Here is a 20,817-nt window from a genome sequence, read left to right as displayed (position 1 = left end):
ATGTCAGAAGAGCAGCTTATTAAAAGGAATTCTTCCAGATTTTAAATAAACAGATTATTATTCGTTCAAAGCCCCAGGAAAGCACCAGATGGAATTTCATTAAGTTCCTCACAGCTCTGAGAGTTGATCTGAGTAGAATCACACTCCACGAATAATACATGCCAACACACATATATTTACAACACTTCATGGGATTTTATATTCTAATCTCTGAGATGGAGGTTTCCTTCTGCTAAAATTACATTAAAGGAGTAGTTTTGATAATAGACAACGTCTTTAGAAAACCGTTCTCTTCAGTTTTGCTACACACCCTCGGAACCCGGGTGTGCTGTGAGGACCCTGGAGGGCAACTGGCAGCAGCGGGAGCCCAGGCAGTGCCGCAAGCCCAGGTATTCCCTGCAGCCCGACTCCCCCAGTGGTCTGTCAATCCCAGACCTTACCTTCATCTTCGGAGACATCCAGGATCTCATCGACTGTCTCAGGGACACTCATCCGGTGCTTGTCACTGACTAACTAAAAGGAGAAGAAGCAGAGAATTCAACCCAAATAGAGCAGTGGGACCTTTCACCCACTGATCCAGTAGTTACGTGGTCATCACTATGGAGACAGGAAGGAGGTGGGAGAGGAGGTTTGTCCCAAAGGAAGCAAATCAAAGCTGAGAGGCTCTCTGCCTGCCCAGAAGCTGATGTCTGGCAGGAACCATGGGGGATAAACAGGACATGCCAGCTTCCCACTGCCTCTCTCTACCCCCAACGCCATCTTGCTGCTGCCCCCTTAGGTCTGGTCACGGCCTAATTCCTCCGGTCACTAGGTGGCAGTACAACTCCACCTGAAGGAGGAGAACCCCTCCCCCGCTTCTTTTGGGGTCAGCTTCCTGCTGGGCATCCTAGCAGCCCAGAACATACTCCACTTCTGGGTGTAACCACTAGGGGCGCCCTGTTTATCAGGCTGTGTGTGTTTGAGGTGGGAAATGAAGCAGACATACCACCACACTGGGTTCATCCGTGACAACTTTGAGCACGTCTGTTACAGAAATGTAGCCCAAGCGCGTGGCTATTGCCAGAGGTGTGGTTCCATTCTGGGAGAAATAGAGAGAGGGTGAGAGCGGACCCGGGAATGGAGTCTGGGAGAAACTCGCCCCTTTTGCATAGACCAAGCTCACATTCTAATTGCTCAGAAAGGCCTAAGTAGACAGACTGCAGCTGGGAGCCCAGGACAAGGCCCCTGTTTGTGAGTCAGTGACAGCGCCTGCAGACGGGGGCGGGGAGCAGAGGGCAGGGGTGCTCTCACTCTATAGCACTGAGTGTGGGAGCCTTGAAATGAGAGCAGGAGGAATCTTGCCAGGACAAGAACTGCCAAGAGGGAACCAACTGGAAAGGGATGGGTCAGGAAGGCACCATATGCAATTGTAGGAATATGAGAGTACAGGGCGACGTTGCTCGCTGTTCACTGCTCCCAACGCCAGTTCTTCGGGTGTCAGTAACTGAGCGTGAACATAGTTAAAATAATCCACATACTTCAATTAACTCTTTTCAGGCCAATCAGAAATCATGAATCACCAGAAAAAGGGGAGGGGCACATTTTCTACTCTGATTTTAAGAGAAAGAGTTAAGTGAAAATAAACTGATAATGAGGCTTTATTTTTCTTTTAAGTTCTCTAGTTCCAGGTTGTTCCGTGGGCCCCACACAGATTCAGCTCCATCCCCGGTTAGCTTCGGCAACCACACCTACAATCAAAGGTCCACACACTGTCCAAGCTGGCGGCAGGCGTGGAGATGAGCTAATGAAACCTGCAGGTGGTCAGATGAGGCAGTTTGCACTGAACAGTGAGTGCCGACGTTGCTAAAGACGTCGTGAACATCACGAACCCCCCGAGACATGCGGTTTGCTCACTTGTACCATACTGAAAGCAGCTTCGCAAATGTTAGAAAGGGTTTCAACAATATTTAAACAACAATAAACGGGGGAGGGTAAATGGTGCTTCAAAGGATAACCTGCAGTTCACCAGAAACAGAAACTAGTCACAAGAGCCTGTGGCCTGCAGTCCCGAGGCAGCTGCCACTTTACGGCACTGCAGCCAGTTCGGGCCCCGGCCGTGCAGTAAGGACAGATGGAGCCTCTGTGGTTCAAGGCCGGCTCCCTGGAGCAGCTCTCCAAAATTAGGAAATGGCTGGGTACTCACCGAGCTGACCTCGTTTGGGGAAGCACCATGTTTGAGAAGCAGTGTCACTATGTCTGTATGTCCTTGCTGGGCCGCCTGGTGCAGTGGGCTGTATCCTAGCTGTAAAGCGAAGGAGACATTTTGGCAGGATGAGCCAGCTCGGAGGAAGAACTGCCCACATCCTACAGAGCCTGTTCATCTTCTACATGCAGCATAAAAAAGGCCTCTTCCCCATTTCTTCCTTCAGGGCCAAAGCTTAGAACTGTGGCAGAGCCCCAAGTGTGCCCAGAGTAACCCTGGCTGCATCCTAATTTGCCATCTGAGAAGTGTCAGTTTAGGAATCAGGTCTCAGGCATCCCTGTACCTTAGTCTTGGCATTGACGTTTGCCTCGTGCTGTAGCAGAAACTTCACCAGCTTGATATTTCCATAATGACTGGCCACATGGAGTGGAGTGTAACCCATCTGTAAACAAAGAGATGAGAATGGGTGACCAGCAGGGCTTCTGGGTATACCAAGAGCCATTACGAGCTGTGCATTAATGAAATCCTTACAACAAGGGCTGATGAAAAGCGAGAATGGATGGGGACGCCCTTTGGAAGGTTGCCAGCTGCTATAAGGTGTAAGCTGTACAGCCATTGCCAGCCCTGATGCCCTTGGCCTGGGAAGGAACAGGGCTCTGAGTCAGACAAGTAAAGTGTGAGATGTCCAAGAGACATCCAAGTGGAGATGTCAAGTAGGTGGTTGGAAAGCTGACATTGAGCCCCGTGAAGAGGTCTAAGCGAGGACACTCCTACGGAGAGTTTAAAGTCTTGGAGATGAGTAAGGTCAGCTAGGATAAGTGTAGAGAGCAAACAGTAGGGCCCATCTACCGAGGCAATACTCTGAGGGAAAGTCAGAAAAGAAGACTGAAGGTAAGGGAAGCGAAGAGATAGGAGGAAAACCAGGAGAGACCTGTGTTACAGAAGCCAAGAGAGGTTATTCCAAGAAGGAGGGGACAGCCAGCACGCCCTCTGCTGGGAACGGGGTCAGACGAGGACAGATGGAGGCGTGGAGCTCCCTGCAGGCCCAGACAAGAGCAGACTTACTTCCACTAGAAGGTGAAATCTCATCATAAAAACTCCAAAAAGGCTGTCTAGGTTCCTGAGGTGTAATATAACGGAATTTATGGGAACTGGTCATTGCTTGAAATGAGTGGGCTTTGGGTAGTTATTTGTTTGAGTTTTGGCTGCAAAGGAGCTAATTTTCAGGAAGTCTGCTCTGCTGAATATTTTGTTGCTCCCTCCAAAGTCTGACAAGCCAAGGCTCTCTGAGCTCTTCGGTGCCACATGTCCCTGGGAAGCTGGTGCCCGATTCCTGAGACCATCTTGACACAGACCCTGCAGGCTGGACCTCAAGTAATGGGATGGCTTTGGGACCTCCAAGTTCTAACCTACAGCATAGGTTCCCTCAGGGCAGGATCCTAAAAGACTAAACTGGGCCCACAAGAGAAGCCTCAAAGATCCAGAAGATTCTTGGGTTTTAAGGAGATTCTTGTTGAAGCTGCAGGAAGTTGGGGATAAAATACAGTTTGTAGATTTTTCTCAGGGAGATTTCAACATCATATTGTTGACTGGTGTTCCTGTGGGACTCCGGAGGCAGCAGGGCTGGAGGGGGTGTCACTTTGTCCCTTCCTTTTCATATAGTTGCCTTGTGGTAAAAAGGAACAAAATGCTACTTCTTCCATGCAGCTTCCTTCTTCCACCCAATGGGGACACTCTTTCTTCCCTTTGTGCTACGAGTGGTTCACTAGGGCCTCTCTCACACCAGACAGCACACTGTGCCATCCCTTCCAGCCTCTCACAGTCACCTCCACACTGACTGCAGACACCTCGAGGGATATCCCACTGTGCAAGCTATGGGCTCGGTTACCTTCAACCACCTCACAGAGCTCCTTGCACAAAGACGCAGCTCAAAGACAGTTGAACTAAATTTAACTGCATGCTGGAATAAAAGGGGCTGAATTTTCGAGTGAATTCAGGGAAGTCTGACATTTTGAAACACGGCTCATGTTAGATAGGTCTCAGAATCAAGATTACACATTCCTCTTAGTTTCTTGCTATAGACCTCAAAGGTTTAGCAAACTTTTCAAAATTCCCCACTGGAAAGTGAGATAATTGGGATTGGTGTCTTCAAACTCCAGTGCCACCTAGGAAGTGGCACAGAAGACCGTGCCGCTGGGTCCTCGGGATTTCAAAGCTCTGCGGATGAGCCAACTCTGAAGAGGGAGGGAGGCCGGCACTGGGCAGGGCTATGGGAGCACACAGCGGGAAGTGTGGGGAAGGCCACGTGGGAAGCTCCGGCTGTCTGCCTTACCCGGGTGGTGGCGTCCACTTTGACACCGCGTTTGATCAGCATGTCTGCCACTGGAACATGACCTTCTTGTGCTACCAAATGGAGAGGAGTGAGTCCACTCTGGAAAGAAAAAGTTGTTCATCACCTTGTAGCCAGCAAAGAATTCCAGGCCACAATGAAAGAGCACTGAGGTTTGGGAGCGGAACCTGGCTCTGTAGCCACCCACCAGCGATGTGGGCAGCGATGTCTTCCAGCTCGGGGTCTCCATATCTTTATCTAAAAAATGAGATGGTTCAATCAGAGGTCAGCAACGTTTTCTGCTAAGGGCCAGACTGTCAATATTTTCAGCCTCTGTCTCTCTCACAACCACCCAACTCTGACAGTTATAGTGAGAAAGCAGCTATGGCCAATATGTAAACAAACGGCATGGCTGTGTTCCAATAAAACTCTATTTACACAAACAAGTGGCAGGCCAGATTTGGCCCAGGGCATAGTTTGCTGACCTCTGAACTGGATGAACTTTATGGTACTTTCCAATTGTAACATTCCCTACTTCCATGATTCAAGATGAACTTCAGAGCCTTGGTTTCCTTATCTAGAAAATAGGGATTATCACTGACCAATCTCAAGGGAAAAGTAAGGATCATCTGAGAAAACACAGATGAAAATACATTGAAAAGCTCAACATGACATTTAACCATGGCATGTGATTAGCACATTGCAGCCAGTGCTGCACTGTGACAAGGATAGAGGATCCTGCTGGGAGGGAAAACACCAAATTCTTGGAGTTCTCATCACAGCTTCCTCAGGAGGAGAGGAACGCACCAGAGATCCTGATTGGTATGTGCGCACCCACACAACAATGTCAGAAAAGACTTCCCTCCCTTGTACCCTACTCAACACGCTTTACTAAGTGTGGGACAAATAGAGTGGCAATTCCTCTGCAGTCAGAGGCAGTGGGCAGGGCCAGTCCCCTCTCCAGGGACTCCACAGTAGCCCTCTCCAGCCAAAACCTGAGCAGGAAGGCCATCTCCTGAAGACACAGACGGGTGGGCCTGGCCGAAGCACGAACAGGCCACAACTGAGCAGTCCCCAGGTCAGTCACAAGCTTCTGGGCACCTTGCTGGATTCTTGGGATAACGCAGTGATCTGCCTTGTGAGGGTGGTGTGTGCATGAGTGAGGATGTCTCCAGGACAGAGAATCACCATCATCCTCATGGCTCCTTACAGAGCCCACTTGAAATGGCACAAAAACGAGAATCCCATCCAAAATAATGGTCCTACCAGAACAGTTCCCTCCTGGGGTCACCTGTCCAAACCTGTCCAAAAAGAGCCAATGGATCTACAGGTTTGTAAGAAACCTTAAGTTACCCTTAAAACACTTGCCCTCCTGAAACTGTATTGCATTCATTTATCATCTAAAGAAGTGGCTCTTCATATTGAGTGATTCCGTTTATACCAAATGTCTAGAAGAGGCAAATTCGTACTGACAGAAAGTAGATTAGTGGTTGCCAGGGACTGAGGGGTTTGAGGGAAAGGGGAAGTGGCTGCTAATGGGTATGAGGTTTCCTTTTGGGGTGATGAAAATGTTCTAGAATTAGATAGTGGTGATAGTTGCCCAATTCTGCAAATATACCAAAACCACTGACTAGTACAGTTCAAAAGAATGAATTTTATGGCATGTGAATTATATTCAATAAAACTGTTACTTAAAAAAAAGAAGTGATTCGGGGCTGGCCCCGTGGCCGAGTGGTTAAGTTCGCGCGCTCCGCTGCAGGCGGCCCAGTGTTTCGTTGGTTCGAATCCTGGGCGCGGACATGGCACTGCTCATCAGACCACGCTGAGGCAGCGTCCCACATGCCACAACTAGAAGAACCCACAACGAAATATACAACTATGTACCGGGGGGCTTTGGGGAGAGAAAGGAGAAAAAATAAAATCTTTAAAAAAAAAAAAAAAAAAGAAGTGATTCTTAGTCCTTCTTGGGTCATGCATTCCTTTGAGAAGCTGACGAAAACTATGAAGACTTCACCCAGAGAAATGCTCACATGCCCATCCTCCCAAAATGTTGTGCACAGTCTTCGAAGGTTTCATACTTGTAAGCCAAGGGTCCCTGGACTGAGAACTCCCAGTTTAATGCCTACGTTGGCATTGTAAAAAAAAATCTTCCCCACAGAAAAAGAATATTTAGTACCAAACGACTTAATCCAGTCCTGAATGTAGACATTGGCCTATATTTGGGAAAGCGTACCATGGATTTTAATATTGATCTTTCTTCAGATTCTTGAGTCAATCTATTTAGAAAGAATCAGTGAAGACTTTGGCATCAGAGAGGCTCGAGGTCATGCAACCGTGGGAATAAACCACCTTTCTGAATCTGTTTACTCATTTATAAAAATGCAGTAAAACCTACACAGGGCAGTTGTAAGGATTAAACACACACACACACACACACACACCCCTAATTCAGAACCTAGGCATACAGTGGGTACTCAATATTCAGATACAATATCTCGTCAGCTGACACTAAAGCGTTCATAAGACTACAGGGCAAATCCGAGAGCGCCATGTTTACCTTGTTCCCCAGGTTGCCATTGGCTTGTCTAGAGAGGAGCAGAGCCACCATCTCTGCATGACCCTCTTGGGCAGCCAGGTGCAGGGGTGTCACACCTTGCACCGACTCTGCATTCGCCGACGCCCCGTACTGCAGGAGACAGCGGGCCACCTCCATCTGGTTCTGCTTGGCAGCGATGTGCAAAGGGGTGTAGCCATTCTGAAACAGAAGAAGCCATCCAGAGCCTGGTTACAGGAAGGCTGAGTTGACAATAGGAGCACATGCTTAACTTTTAAATCCTCTGAGGGAGGGCTAGGCATGGTTCTTCGCCTGCTAGACACCCACTGGGCAGGACTGGTGTCACCCAGCAGGGCAACTTAAGTAAACAAACCAACCAACCACGTCCATTTGCCTTGGGGAGGCCCCACGGCCAGCAAATGCCGGGGTCCTTTTCTCATCATCTATTTTTGGTATCCCGCTCTGACAAACAGCTGTGCAAGAAGTGCTCTGTCACCCACAGAGGCTAGGGTTCAATTAGGTGGCCTATGGAACAACTAGAAGGCTAGGTAAGTCAGCAGAGGAAAAGTGCCCACTTCCTCCTTCCCGCATAAAGAACCAACCCCCAAATATCTCAACAAAGAAAAGGAAGAGAGCCCTCCTCTCTCCCTGTGAAACTGGCCGAGTGCGCCCCTGGACCAGCCTGCTTTCGGCAGGGGGTGTAAGAGGACAGGTACCCAGCAAGGGGCTTGGTGACACGGAGCCAGTCCTTGTTCCACTTTAACTAACGTGTCACTGGGGCAAGATACGCAATGACCTCCTGACTGCCTTCTGGATTTTTGAAGCCATTAACAGTGGATAATAACATCTATCTTATTCTCGTAGTTGTTGGACAGATCAAATGTGATCATCTATGTGAAGATGCTTTCCAAAATTAAGATCTGAAAGGAATAAACCTTTGTGTGGTTTGCAGTTCAGGGCTTCACAAGGGGTGTTAAGTCCACGACGAGATGAGGGAGCTGGGCCCAAAAGTCAATCAACCGTGTTACTGTGCTCCGTTTATTCAGCTGGCTTTTCTTTTGCCTGTTTTTCGGTAGGAAGAGTCTCAATGAAGGAAGCAGCGCATGGCTTACATTCTGGAGCAGGCTCCTTGTCCCACTGCAGACGGGGCGGCCTACTTTGATCATCACTATTAGAACCACTTTCTCCTATGTTTTCCCTTTTGAGCTTCACCACACCACATACAGGCATTTTGAGCATCACCCCACTTTGTGGACAAGGAAGCCAATTCTCTGAGAGGCTAAGTGCCTTATTTAATGTCACACAGTAAGTGGAACAACAGATAACGCGAGCCTGGCCTTCTGACTTCAGATCCCAGGTTCTTTCAGCTGGAGCAGGGCGTGTCTAAAATCACCTGGGATCTTGTTAAAACGTGGATTCTGACTCAGAAGGTCTAAGGAGGCCCCAGAACCTGCATTTCTAAGAAGCTTCTAGGTAATGCTGATGCTGCTGGTCCAGGGACAACACTCTGAGTAGCCAGGCCCCACAGCTGTCATGGCTGAGGGGACGCAGGACCCAGGACGCTCTAAGCATTTGCCATCCAGTCTCAGGGCAGGCAGCATAAGGCACCTGGTTTCGCCGACCCAGCCATCCCAAGGCTGGGATTCTTCTGGCTATCTTAGAGAGCCGGATCTCCCCAGCCAGCCGCTATCTTACTGTGGAAACCAACACTTCTGATTCTGCCAGCTTCACCGATCAGGAAAAGGAAGAGAAAAAAAGGGGCTGACCAATGTAGTGAAGTCCCAGGTTTATAGCACTAGGGGCAGGGGACAATCTATCTGTAAAGTGGATTTTACGGGGAAATGAAAAGTTGTAATTTATGCAAAGAATTAAATTGAATTAAGAAATCATTCTCTTTGAATAATTACGTAAGATAATTCATTTGCGTGTTCCTCCTTCTTAATTTGATTATGTTATGAGAAAACATTAAATTCTTCTTTGTAGGTTGTGTTCCTATAACAAGATTGGCACTTTGATTATAATAAAATTGATTAAACCCAACAACTTCTGTCCTGTGTCAAAAGGGAGCAAGGAAGTGTGGTTCGGTGGACGAGCCTGAGACGCAGAGTCATCCCCAAACGGACAGCTTTCTGTCTCAGATGAACGCTGGAGAATATCTCCTTCCAGCGCCGCTCAGGATGAGACGGGATGAGGCAGCTGGGTACCTAGCTGGTGACCGGCCCACGGCAGCCTTCACTGCATGACAGCCACTATTATTAGAACTTCTTTTAATGTACAGAGGACAGTAACTTGGGCAATTTGAAGTATATTCGTGGGAGAATAATGAGGATTCCCCGGCCACTTGGGCAGCTGCCAATGTCCACACTGGCAAGATCAGTGCCCTGTCCTGGCAAAGGGCAAGCTTGCCCTGGAGGCGGCCCAAGGCTGCCAGGTGACCCCTGGTTAAAACCGAGATACAAGACCCACTGTGAGGCTCAGAACAGGGAGACTGAGCTACCCCCAAACCAGAATTAAAGGGAACAAATGACCTTCTGTAGGTGACAAGGACAGGAGGCAACTAGGCAGGAGAGTCAGAAAGAGGTTAGAGAGGGATATGTGCCAGTAAAAGGCCTTTCTTTCCCAAGGAACTGAGCTCATCCAAAGGAATGCACGTTGGAGAGAGATCTGCCTAAAAGTTAAGACAACATTAGCATCACAGTGACAAAGGGGAGCGTTTGGTTTGGGTGCACAGAGATTTGCATGTGAAATTCTACAAAATTGCCAGACTACTTGGGAAACTATTTTTTGCCATGGAAACAAAACCCATCTGCACAGTGTTTGTGTTTGGATGAAGCTCTCTTTAAATACCATGAACCTGGCACCAATTTCTTTTATATAAGGAGGGGAGTCCAGCTTTTTATTTTTAGAGGCAGGAGTAAGTCACATCTTAACAGGGTCGCATGCTCCGTCTACACAGTGACGTGAGCCTGCTACAACAGCCGCACAGAAAGGAGCCCAAGGAGACCGGGGCGTCTGGGAGACGCTGTGTCTGCAGGAAAGTGATGCTGTAAAATTCAGATGAGCATCCATTCTGAGGACGGAAGACAAAGTGCAGCCACTGATTTTCGCTGACGCAGCGACCGCCCTGAAGACAGCAGGTGTCAGCTAGAACCACACAGCGACCGCCCCCTGATGGCTCCCTCTGCGGGCAGCACCCTGACTCCTGCAGCAGGCTGAGCACTGGGTGCTCTCCCATACATTACCCTGTTTCTTCTGAGTCTTGGCTGCCCCATCAGCCAGTGAGCTCGGAGTGCAGGATGCTGCGGCCTTTGTCCTTTGTGTCGGAGCCCTGCTCTCCCTCCGTGCCCCTCCCCTCACAGACAAACACTGCACATCCTTGTGGCCCACCGGGGGCAGCCTGTCCCCAGAAACGATGCTCACGTCTGTCCTTATGCCTGCGCTTGTACACCCTCCCCTCCTCTGGTCTTACATAAGCAAGTCCTGTCTGCTCCCTTCCTTGGGCTCTCCTGGGGCCAATGACCTTGCCCTCGGAGCAGCACAGTCCAGAGGTGACAGGGCCAGGACTGCACGTGGGCGTGCCTCATTATAAGGCACTGCCGCCGCAAGTCCCAGCTCAGACAGAGAGAGATTTGGGAGTGACTAGTCACATTCAGAACAGGTTCCTTGCTTCAGAGTTTGGGCACGTTTCCCTGCAGCCTCGACTATTTCTCAAATGTGGCCTCTGCGCCACCGGCAGCAGACAGAGAGCAAGGCCCCCGGAGAGTCGTGGGCATGCGGGCCTTTGGCAGCCACTCGTGCCGCTGCTTGGGGAACACGTTGGTTGTGCAAGGCGAATGCCACGTCTGGGAGGTTACCTGTTGCTACAGCTCTTACCCCCTTCCCACCCGCTCTGGTCCCCAAATAGCAGCAGTTATACTGCAGGCAACACTCCTGAAAGTGAGGCGAGATTTCTGAGGTAAAAATAAAAACAAACTCCAACAGCCTGGCCGCGGCCGGAGCGCCCTGCGGGTGGCCTTACCCAGGCGGGGCTGTGCGGGGAGCCACCCCGGGGAAGCAGCAGCTTGACGATGTCCAGGTGGTTGTGATGGACGGCCACGTGTAGGGGCGTCAAGCCGTTCTGCGGGTTGAGAGACAGAGAACGGCCTTCAGCAATTGACCTCCTGCAAGTGGTCCCTTTGGCTACAGGCAGCACCATTTTGGGATCCGTATCTTTTATACGGTAAAATCTGTTTAAAATTGTTCCAGAGCCTGTCATGATCTGAAGTCACTAAGGAGCAGAACCAGCTGGCCCTGGGGCCACCTCCTCATTCCCAGGGCCCCAAGGGAGCAGTGCAATCAGCAAACCCACTGACCTTGTGGTGGCCACAAGACCTGGCCACCAGGTCTTTCTGAAAGGAGAAGGCCTGTGTCAGGAAGACCTGTATTCCCAAAGGCCATTCCCTCTGGGTGGCTGCCCACTCGAACAGGACAGACAGGCTTAGGCAGACAAGGCCACTCACAAGCGGTAATGTTTATTGTTGTTCTGTTCTCTAACCTCAGAGGAAGGGAGTTCAAACTCACTTTTCCTGCAGCATTTGGATGAGCAGCCCATTCCAGCAGCAGCTTTGCTACCTGAACCTTCCCGTACTTTGCCGCCACATGGAGAGGGGTAAATCCTTTCTGAGGAGAAACACAGGCCGTCAGAACCATGGGAGCCACAGCTGTCCTCCCGGGAGAAAGGGCCTGTGGCTAAGGAGGCATCGCACTTAAGTGGCATGGCGACGCCAAGCAAACCAAGGGCACAAGATTTCTGATCCCTCTGCGAGGTCAAGACCTCAGGAAACAGCAGGCTTCCTCCACTGCCTGCTGCCCCCACCTCTCGGGATGAAGCATAAAACCATCTTGTGTTGTTACGTGACTGCTGGCTAGCTGAGGCAGGGGTCTCCATCCCTCCTGTATCCCAGAACCTGCCTGACTTGTGGAGAGCAGGTGCTGAGCAGATAGCTATTGCATGGTGAAGGCTGGGTGGGTGGAGGAGAGATTACAATTGACCACCTTTCTGGGGAAGGATGACGATACAACAGGCTCCCAGATGGCGGCCAGGCCTGTGGGTGCTGCCTTCCCAGCTGCTCCCAGCACCATCAAGGGGAGTGCCCCGCCCATGCCCCGGACCCCACAGTGACTGGCCTGTCCCTTCTGGAGAACAGGAGGAGGAAGCCTGTACCTTGGTCATGCTCGCCTGGGATGCTTCCTTTTCCAGAAGGGCCAGGGCTGTTTCCACATGGCCCTCTCGGGCTGCAGTGTGCAAGGGGGTGTGCCCGGCAGTGGTGGCCAGGTTGGGGTTGGCATTATTTTCTAGCAAGAGCTTCACCATGTTTGTGTGGCCAATGCGAGCTGCACAGTGAAGCGGGGTCTGGTCATCCTGAAACCCGAAGTGAAAACAAAAAACAGGAAATACTAAGGTTACCTAATCCAACTCTGCATTTTACAAAGAAGGAAGGTGAGGCCCAGAAACGTTAAACGACTTTCTCAGGGTCACACAGCTAGTAAGATGAAGAGCTGAGATTCAAATCAAGTCTCTGAGTTACAGAAACCAATATGTCCTCTCTTATTTAATCCTTCCAACAACCCTTCACATTAGTTGTTATTTTTACTTAGTTGCCCAAAGACTCAGCCTTGTCATCTGTGAAATTGGAATAATAATGTCTACCTTATGGGGCTATGGTTAGGATCAAGCAGACAGCGTATATAAGATGTTACGCACTGTGTGTGGCACACAATAGGCATCCAATAAATCGTGGTTGCTATTACTGTCTCTCAAGTCACGTCTGAGTGGACGTTTGTCTTTCTGTTTGCAGGCTGCTTGGATTTCTCTGTGCCAGGGTCACGGGAGAAGGTAAATTGCTGACGGGAAAGATGACTGTTAATCCCCACCGCCCCTTCCTGTCCGTGCCTGATACTGAAGGCGGTCAATGGGTGAGCGCCCTGTGTTACTGGGCCCAGCGGGGGCCTTCTCCACGTGGCCCAAACACAAACCACAGTCCTAATTCTGAACAGAGCCCCGTGGCCTGGGAGGGAGGAGTCTAATCTTGGCCAACGCCCATCGATTGCAAACTCGGCAGCTACTCTTCCTCCTTGCTCACTCAATCCCCCCAAAATGCCTTTTACAACAAGGGGGAATCACCCATTTTTAGATCAAGAAATTCATGACTGATTTTCACTGGCAACACTTTCTTCGAAAGGTTGCTTCTCTTCTTATACCCTGACTGTGACCGTGACGGAACCCTTCCAGCCTGGTCAACACTGCAGGCCAGCCCTGCTCCTTGGACTTTCATTATCCTAAAGAAACATACAAATACAAATATGCACACAAAATATCTGATACAAAAATATCTCTGGCCTTCTCAGAACCTCTGCAAAGCACAATCTGAGCCTTTAGTGGAACCGACATGGGAATGACAGGGACCTTTGTGCCACCAGCACTGCAGCCAGGCCTCTAATCAAGATGGACTTCTCATCACACTCGAATTGCTTACGTCCCAGGACCCTTCCCTGCCCACCTCCCAAACTCACCTTGGCCTTGGCATTGACTTTGGCTTTGTTCTGGAGCAAATATTTGGCCACTTCCACGTGCCCTGCTCTGGCTGCCATGTGTAGCGGGGTCTCCACTTTCTGTAAAATAACAAAATCATCGAAGTGTTAATGCAAGCTGGGTTTCCGAAAGGACACACACAGAGCTCCAAAGTGCCAGCCCAGAGTGGTGTGGGGGTTTTGTCCAAGAGGTAGAGTCACCCACCTCAGGAGCTCCTTCAGCCTTCAGCCTGCAGAGGCCTGGAGTGTGTGTGCGTGTGTGCGTGTGCATGTGCGTGTCTTCTAGGTACACTTCAAAGTCAACCCCAGAGTTAATGAATGTTTACAAATGTAAATGTATTCTCAGATAACACTTTCAGAAGTTCCCAAATTATTGTCCAAAATAAAACGTCCAAGACTCATAGATGTGTGACAAGCTTAATCGGGAAAGCATCCGTAAACCTGGATGTTCTCCCCAAGTCTCAGCCTACTTTGAGAACTCCACCTCTTCCCCCAGAGAGGAGATCTTGAGATCCCTAGTTAAAGCCGCCCTTTGAGCTCTTGGTCCAGAGCAAAGAGCCCTCACTCTCCCCACGGGCTTACCACGTTGGAGACATTGGGTGACGCCCCCCGCTGCAGGAGGGTCTTCACGATGGGCAGGTGCCCCATGAAGGAGGCCACGTGGAGAGGTGTCAGGCCAGACTGGAACAGACAAGAAAGGAATGAGAAGACAGGAGCCTTTCCCGCTCCTCCAAAGAAGACGCGGCCAGACGTATCCAATGCTTTCTTGCCTCTAGATGCTCCAGAATGCGTTTCCAAGAAAAGGGAGTTAAATGAGATGAGTTTGCTTCCAGGAAAATGGCTGAAGGAAAAGCAACCACTGCAGGGTGATTCTACCCACTTTTACAACTTAACAAATTGCATCTGATCTTGGAAAGCTCCCAGAGACTTGACATATGTTCCCTCGTCTTAGTCACCCCTTATTTATTCCTCTGAGCGGTTTAGACTCGCATACGCACATGCGCCCCTGCAGCCACATATAGCTACCAAGAACCATTCTCAAGGCTACTGAAGGAAGACCGTGGCAGAGCCCAGCCGCTCATCTGCAGAGTTCTCCTACCTCAGTGACAGCGTCGATGGAGGCCCCTGTCTTCAGCAGCAGCTCCATGACACGCATGTGATTCTTCTTGCAGGCGATGTGTAAGGGGGTAAAGCCATTCTGCAGCCCCACACGAAGGGAGACAGACAAGCAGGAGTTTACACGCTAGCCCAAGGAACACCCAGACCCCCTCACCAGGGAAAAGGCAGCCTCTGCCCCAGCCTATCAGCAATTCCCGCAAACCACACTGTCAGTTACGGCAAAGCACATAAGAGGCAGCTGGCTCCCACTTTATGTACCAGGCATGTCCCTGAACGTGTTGTCTGTAAACCTTTTTCAAAAATTTAATCATAATTTTGGATGCACGAACAGAGCCTGCTGTTGAAAGTTTCCTTAAGGGAAAATTTACAGGAAAGAGCACTTCTGTGAAGCAAATCATGTTCCCTCTTCCCAGAAACTGCTGATCGTTCTCAGTAAGATGGTTTCTGTGTACCAGCTCTGCTCCTCAGTGATGCACTAGAATGTCAGTTCCACAAAAGCAGGGTTTCTTGTTTGTTTGCTGGTTTTTGTCTGCGCTTTATCCCCCTAGGGCGGCGGTTCTCAAAATGGACAAGATCCCCTCCCCCCACCCCGGTGACATTGAGCAATGTTTGGAAACATTTTCGATTGTCACAATAAGGGAGGAATGCCATTAGTGCCTAGGGGTAGAGGCCAGAGATGCTGCTAAACATCCTACAGTGTACAGGCCAGCCCTCACGATACAGAATATCAGCCCAAAACATCAACAGTGCTGACGTTGAGAAATGCTGCCCACCCCACGATAGCGCCTGGCACTGGTGAGTGCTCAGTGAAAGCTTTCTGAGTGAATGAATGAGCCATCCTTGCTGTTCCTGGCGGCTGTCTAGCCTTCTCCATTCTCCACCTCCTTGAGGGGAATGGGCAGGAAGGACATGGTGATCGTGGCCATGCTCTGTGCAGAGCTCCGGCTCCACTAGACCCCTGAAGCTGCCCTGGGAGCCCCTGGCCCAGGAGAGGAGGGCGAGGAACCACACTCCCAGCAGGAAATTTGCTTTGGGCCTGAACTCACCTCTGCAAGAGCACCAGGAAAACTGTAAGCCCCTGGGCAGAGGAAGGATGCTAAGCTCAGGCCATTTCACTCGCCCCAAAGCAGATCAAAAAGCCAGGCAGTCTGATCATCAGGGAAATGCAAATCAAAACTACACTAAGATATCACCTTATACCCATTAGAATGACAGAAATATCTAAAACTAATAGTAACAAATGTTGGAGAGGTTGTGGAGAAAAAGGAACCCTCATACACTGCTGGTGGGAATGCAAACTGGTGCAGCCACTATGGAATACAGTATGGAGATTCCTCAAAAAGTTAAAAATAGAACTACCATACGATCTAGCCATCCCACTACTGGGTATTTATCCAAACAGCTTGAAGTCAGCAATCCCAAAAGTCCTATGTACCCCAATGTTCATTGCAGCATTATTTACAATAGCCAAGACATGGAAGCAACCTAAGTGCCCAGCAACAGATGAATGGATAAAGAAGATGTGGTACATATATACAATGGAATACTACTCAGCTGCAAAACAGAACAAAATCATTCCATTTGCAATAACATGGATGGACCTTGAGGGAATTATGTTAAGTGACATAAGCCAGCTAGAGAAGGATAATCTGTGTATGACTCCACTCATATGAGGAATTTAAAAATGTGGACTAAGAACAGTTTAGCGGATGCCAGGGGAAAGGTGGGGTGGGGGGTGGGCACAACACGAATGACAAACATTAATGTACAACTGAAATTTCACAAGATTGTAACCTATCAACTCAATAAAAATAAATAAATAAATAATTAATTAAAAAAAAAAAAAGCCAGGCAGTCTCTAAGAAGTCACCATCCCTCTGCTCTGGGCCTGGCTCTGATGGAGTGGCACACCAACCCACGTACCTACCACGAACACTACTTCTTGAGTCAGGTTTCCTGGGCCCAAACCCACCCTTGACCTCAGTCTGTTACCAGGGGCCACAGTCATCGGGTGAAGGAGGCGACACCCAGCTGGATGTGGGGGAATGTGAAGGTTGCCACCCTGGCTGTGCGTTGCCATGCCTTCTGGGCCTTAGCAGGCATTGCCACTCTGCAGGCCCTGAATCTCAGGAGTCGTTCCAGGCACCAGCTGGGGCCCTTCCCACGAGCTCCGGCCATGCAGTCTGGTCCCGCCTCCCTCGGCCCTTGCCCATCTGGCAACTTCTCCAACAGCTGCCCACTCACCAGGGCTCTGGAGTTGGGTTTGGCTCCTTTATCCAAAAGGACCTTGGCCACTCTATGATGGCCGCAGTGGGCTGCCACGTGGAGTGGGGTCAGGTGGTCCAGGGTGATGTCATCTATCTCGGCGTTGTATTCCAAAAGAAGTCGGACACAGTCGAGGTGGTCTCCCTGAGCCGCCATGTGAATTGGGGACAAGCCATTCTGAGTGAAGAGGAAAAAATAAGTAATCACAAAGGCTTCTGGGGACAGAACACAGCAATTCAGGGCAATGATTCCAACCTCACTTCTACTTCTTCCCTACACGATGCTCTGTGTGGCTCCTGACGGAGCCTGGTTCATTCTGGCTTCCACACTCATGCTAGCCTCTGACTGCAAACATTCTCCTTTCCACCTAGCCAAATCCTTCAAGCCAGCTCTAGCCGGCCCCACCTCTCCAAGAAGCCTTCCCTGACTGCCCTGGACTTCTGCAGCCTTTCTGACCTGTGCCACTCACTTGGGCCTTATTCACGTATTTGCTGAGTTGGATTCGTAATTAACTTTTCAGGTGTGTGTATCTTCTCTCCTTACTTATAAGCTTCTTAAGAGATATTAAGACTGTGCCTAATATCTCTTATATGCCTCCTACAGTGTCCCATAAACGCATGTAACACACATAGTGGTCCTTAATTAATGTGGTTTGAATGAATGAATGACAATAAAATGTAAGTTGGATCTAAACCCCTCTGTGCATTGCCCCTAACAAATGTACATCGATTGAGAAACTTTTAAGGATTCTCATTGTTTCTCAGATAGCAATTTATTTTAAAAAACATTACAGACAGAGAAGACTCATTCACTCATTCATTCAGACATTGATTCAACAAATATTTATTAAATGATTAATGTGTACCAAGAATGGGTTGCACTCTGGGGAAAGAGAAGAGAAGAGACATCGCTTCTGGCCTAAGGAAGCTGGTGGACCAGTAGATAAAAGACGAGGAAAGAGATACGTTGTCGCCATTCAGTATGGTGACACCAGGGAAAGCAGGGTCAAAGCACAGAGGGACACAGGAGGGGGGAGTCACAAAGAGGGAGGGACACAGCTCGAGAGAAGGCTTCCAGGAGGAGGTGATCCCTGAGCTAGGACTTCACCAGGAAGACAAAAGGGGAAGAATCTCCCAACAAAAGGAACAACATGGGCAGTGCCACAGCAAAGGGAACAGCATTCGCAGTGCCACAGTGAAGGGAACCGTATGTGCAGCACCACAGAGGCAGCTAGTCCTGAGGCACTCAGGGACCTGTACACAGTTAAACATGCAGGGGAGCACGTGAGGGGGTATGGAGCTGGGCTGGAGGGGCTGGCAAGAGCTGCATCATGAGAGTCTATGCACTAAGGGACTGGGACATCGGCTTTCAGAAAGTGACAAGAGAAAGAGGACTTTCAGCAAGGGAGTAACCCAATCAGCCTGCATGACAGCCACGATCAGTGTCAGGGGTTGAATTGTGCGCCTTCGATATCCACATATTGGAGTCCTGACCCCCAGAACGTGGGGATTCCTAACCTCGGAATGCAGCTGTATTTGGAAATAGGGGCATTGCAGGTGTCATTAGTTAAGATGAGGTCATTAGTGTGGCCCTAGTCCAATCTGACTGCTGTCCTTGTAAACAGGGGAAATTTGGAAATACACGCACACATACAGAGAAAACGCCATGTGAGGATGAAGGCAGAGAGCAAGGTGACGCGTCCACAGCCAAGGACACCAGAAATTGTAAGCAAATCACCAGAGGCCAGGAGAGAGGCCTGGAACAGGTCCTCCTTCACAGCCTCAGAAGGACCAGCGCTGCAACACTGATCTCGAACTTCCAGCCTCCAGAACTTCAAGACAGTAAGTTTCTGCTGTTTGAGCCACTCAGCGTGTAGTACTTGGTCACAGTAGCCCACACAAACTAGCACGGTGCCCACTTACTGCGTTTCAGAAAGGCCCTTCCATCCTTCCCAACTGAAAAGCCAGAAGTTCTCAGTAAGGCACTTTTATAACCATCTTTTTTAGCCTCTTTCCAATCATCCAGATAATATAAAATCATTCCTAACTTAGGAACAATTACATAAGTTTAAATACAGGGACTTGGTGGAAAAATGTGCAGAACTTCCTGACCTAATAATATAATTGGCATCAGCAATTTTACCTTCACTTATCTGAGGATTTTTACTTTTATATGCACTTTCAAAGATATCATCTCCTGCAATCATCCCGACTACCCCAGGAGAGAGGAGTAGAACTCTCCAGAAGGGGAAACTGAGGCACAGAGAGAGTAAGGGACATGCTCAAAGTCACACAGCAAATCAGTTGTGGATGGAGGATTCAATGAGAAATAAACTGAGGGGTAGACGATACCTCTGCCCAACACACAGCACACACACACACACACACACACACACACACACGCAAAGGGCAGCTTGGTTCTGTGACTCATGACCCAAGTTAGAGATAGCTCTGCAGAACATTCACACGATAATCTGTCAGGCAGTCAACTGGCTTTCATGGTTGTGGACTGTGCGACTGTGCTGCAATCTTATGACAGAGAGCTGCTGACAGGAAACCTCCAGTGTGGCCGTGAATCGGCCTGGTTTCTACCTTGCTCTGTTTCGACATGACTTCTGAACTCGCCCCAAGGAAAGGGGCAGAGAGCCTGGAGGAGGCGCAGGCAGCACTGGGCGGCCCAGGCAGACTGGAGACCTCAGACCAGAACTGAAGGACGGGCCTGTGCTCTGAGCCCTAATGGACTTGAGAAGAACTGTTTTGCTTTCTTTGTAACTTCACCCTAGCCTGGCCCAGGCTCTAAGACTCCTGGGAGCACTGAGCTCCTGTTTTTCTGGATCCAAGATAAAAGAGACAAGGGTTGACTCAGAACTAGAGTGGGCAAATAGCTTGCAGGTCAAATCTGCCCGCTGCCTGTGTTTGTAAATAAAGTTTTATTGGAACTCAACTCGGCCACTTATTTGCATGTTATCCACAGCCGCTTTCCCACTGCGATGGCAGAGTTGAATGGTTTCAACAGAGACTGTGGCCTGTAAAGCTTAGAAATATTTACTATCTGGCCCTTTAGAGGAAAAGTTTGCCGACCCTGATCTAGATAATAATTAGAGCTATACTGAGTGCCTCCTGTGTGACAGGCATTGGGGTAAACACCACGCACACTGGCTCAGCTAGTAGTATCAGCATCTCTGTTTCTCAGAAATGGGATTTGATCCGGGGTGGCCTGACCTGGAGCCCTGCCTAAGGGATACTCCTCGTGGAAAGGAAGCACACACCTTGGTTTTGGCTTGGATGGGGGCCCCGTGGTCCAGCAGGATCTCTGAGATTCGCACGTGCCCATTCCGCGCTGCACAGTGGAGAGGTGTCAATTCATCCTTTAAAAGACAGAGCCAAAAACAGAAAACCCCAAAGGCACCTATCAGAGGCCGTTTGGAGAGAAGACTGCTCGCGGCATCATTCCAGCCGCAGAAGTGCTCATGCCTCCTTCAGGACCAGCACAAGACTTCCTTCAGCACAGTCTTGTAATATGTCCCACTGCACCCTGGGTCCTGCTGCAGGCTGCTCTGGGAGGCTGAATGTCCATCACTGCGTCACTTCTGGAAGGCAGAATTCCTTCCCCTGGCCTTGCCACAGAGCTTGCTGGCACCCACCTTGGTCCTTGTTTCTATCTGGGCCCCGCGGTCCAGCAGGAGCCGCACCATGATCACGTTCCCCCTGCGGGAGGCGATGTGCAGTGGCGTGATGCCATTCTGGAGGGGAGGAACGGGGACCAGTCAGGGCACAGCATCTTCCTGTTGAATGCAGC

General features: G+C 49.7%; 1 protein-coding gene across 15 annotated transcripts in view; it reads right to left on the bottom strand.

The window, feature by feature from the left end:
* Positions 1 to 20,817, bottom strand: part of ANK1 (ankyrin 1) — a 622,216-nt gene that overhangs the window by 463,331 nt on the left and 138,068 nt on the right. For all 15 annotated transcript variants that reach the window (XM_070598780.1, XM_070598770.1, XM_070598775.1 and 12 more), the window contains exons 8-22: positions 20,663 to 20,761; positions 20,288 to 20,386; positions 16,999 to 17,196; positions 14,735 to 14,833; positions 14,218 to 14,316; positions 13,618 to 13,716; positions 12,269 to 12,466; positions 11,626 to 11,724; positions 11,084 to 11,182; positions 7,069 to 7,266; positions 4,515 to 4,613; positions 2,526 to 2,624; positions 2,183 to 2,281; positions 986 to 1,078; positions 441 to 513 (exon numbers count right to left, since the gene is read on the bottom strand). In XM_070598780.1, the coding sequence (XP_070454881.1) occupies positions 441 to 513; positions 986 to 1,078; positions 2,183 to 2,281; positions 2,526 to 2,624; positions 4,515 to 4,613; positions 7,069 to 7,266; positions 11,084 to 11,182; positions 11,626 to 11,724; positions 12,269 to 12,466; positions 13,618 to 13,716; positions 14,218 to 14,316; positions 14,735 to 14,833; positions 16,999 to 17,196; positions 20,288 to 20,386; positions 20,663 to 20,761 (1,750 nt within the window). The remainder of the gene's footprint in view (positions 1 to 440; positions 514 to 985; positions 1,079 to 2,182; positions 2,282 to 2,525; positions 2,625 to 4,514; positions 4,614 to 7,068; positions 7,267 to 11,083; positions 11,183 to 11,625; positions 11,725 to 12,268; positions 12,467 to 13,617; positions 13,717 to 14,217; positions 14,317 to 14,734; positions 14,834 to 16,998; positions 17,197 to 20,287; positions 20,387 to 20,662; positions 20,762 to 20,817) is intronic.

Source organism: Equus przewalskii, chromosome 28, assembly GCF_037783145.1.
Source record: "Equus przewalskii isolate Varuska chromosome 28, EquPr2, whole genome shotgun sequence".
In the NCBI taxonomy this organism is placed as follows: Eukaryota; Metazoa; Chordata; class Mammalia; order Perissodactyla; family Equidae; genus Equus; species Equus przewalskii.
Note: the sequence above shows the minus strand (reverse complement) of the source record. Positions and strands in the feature narration are given on the sequence as shown.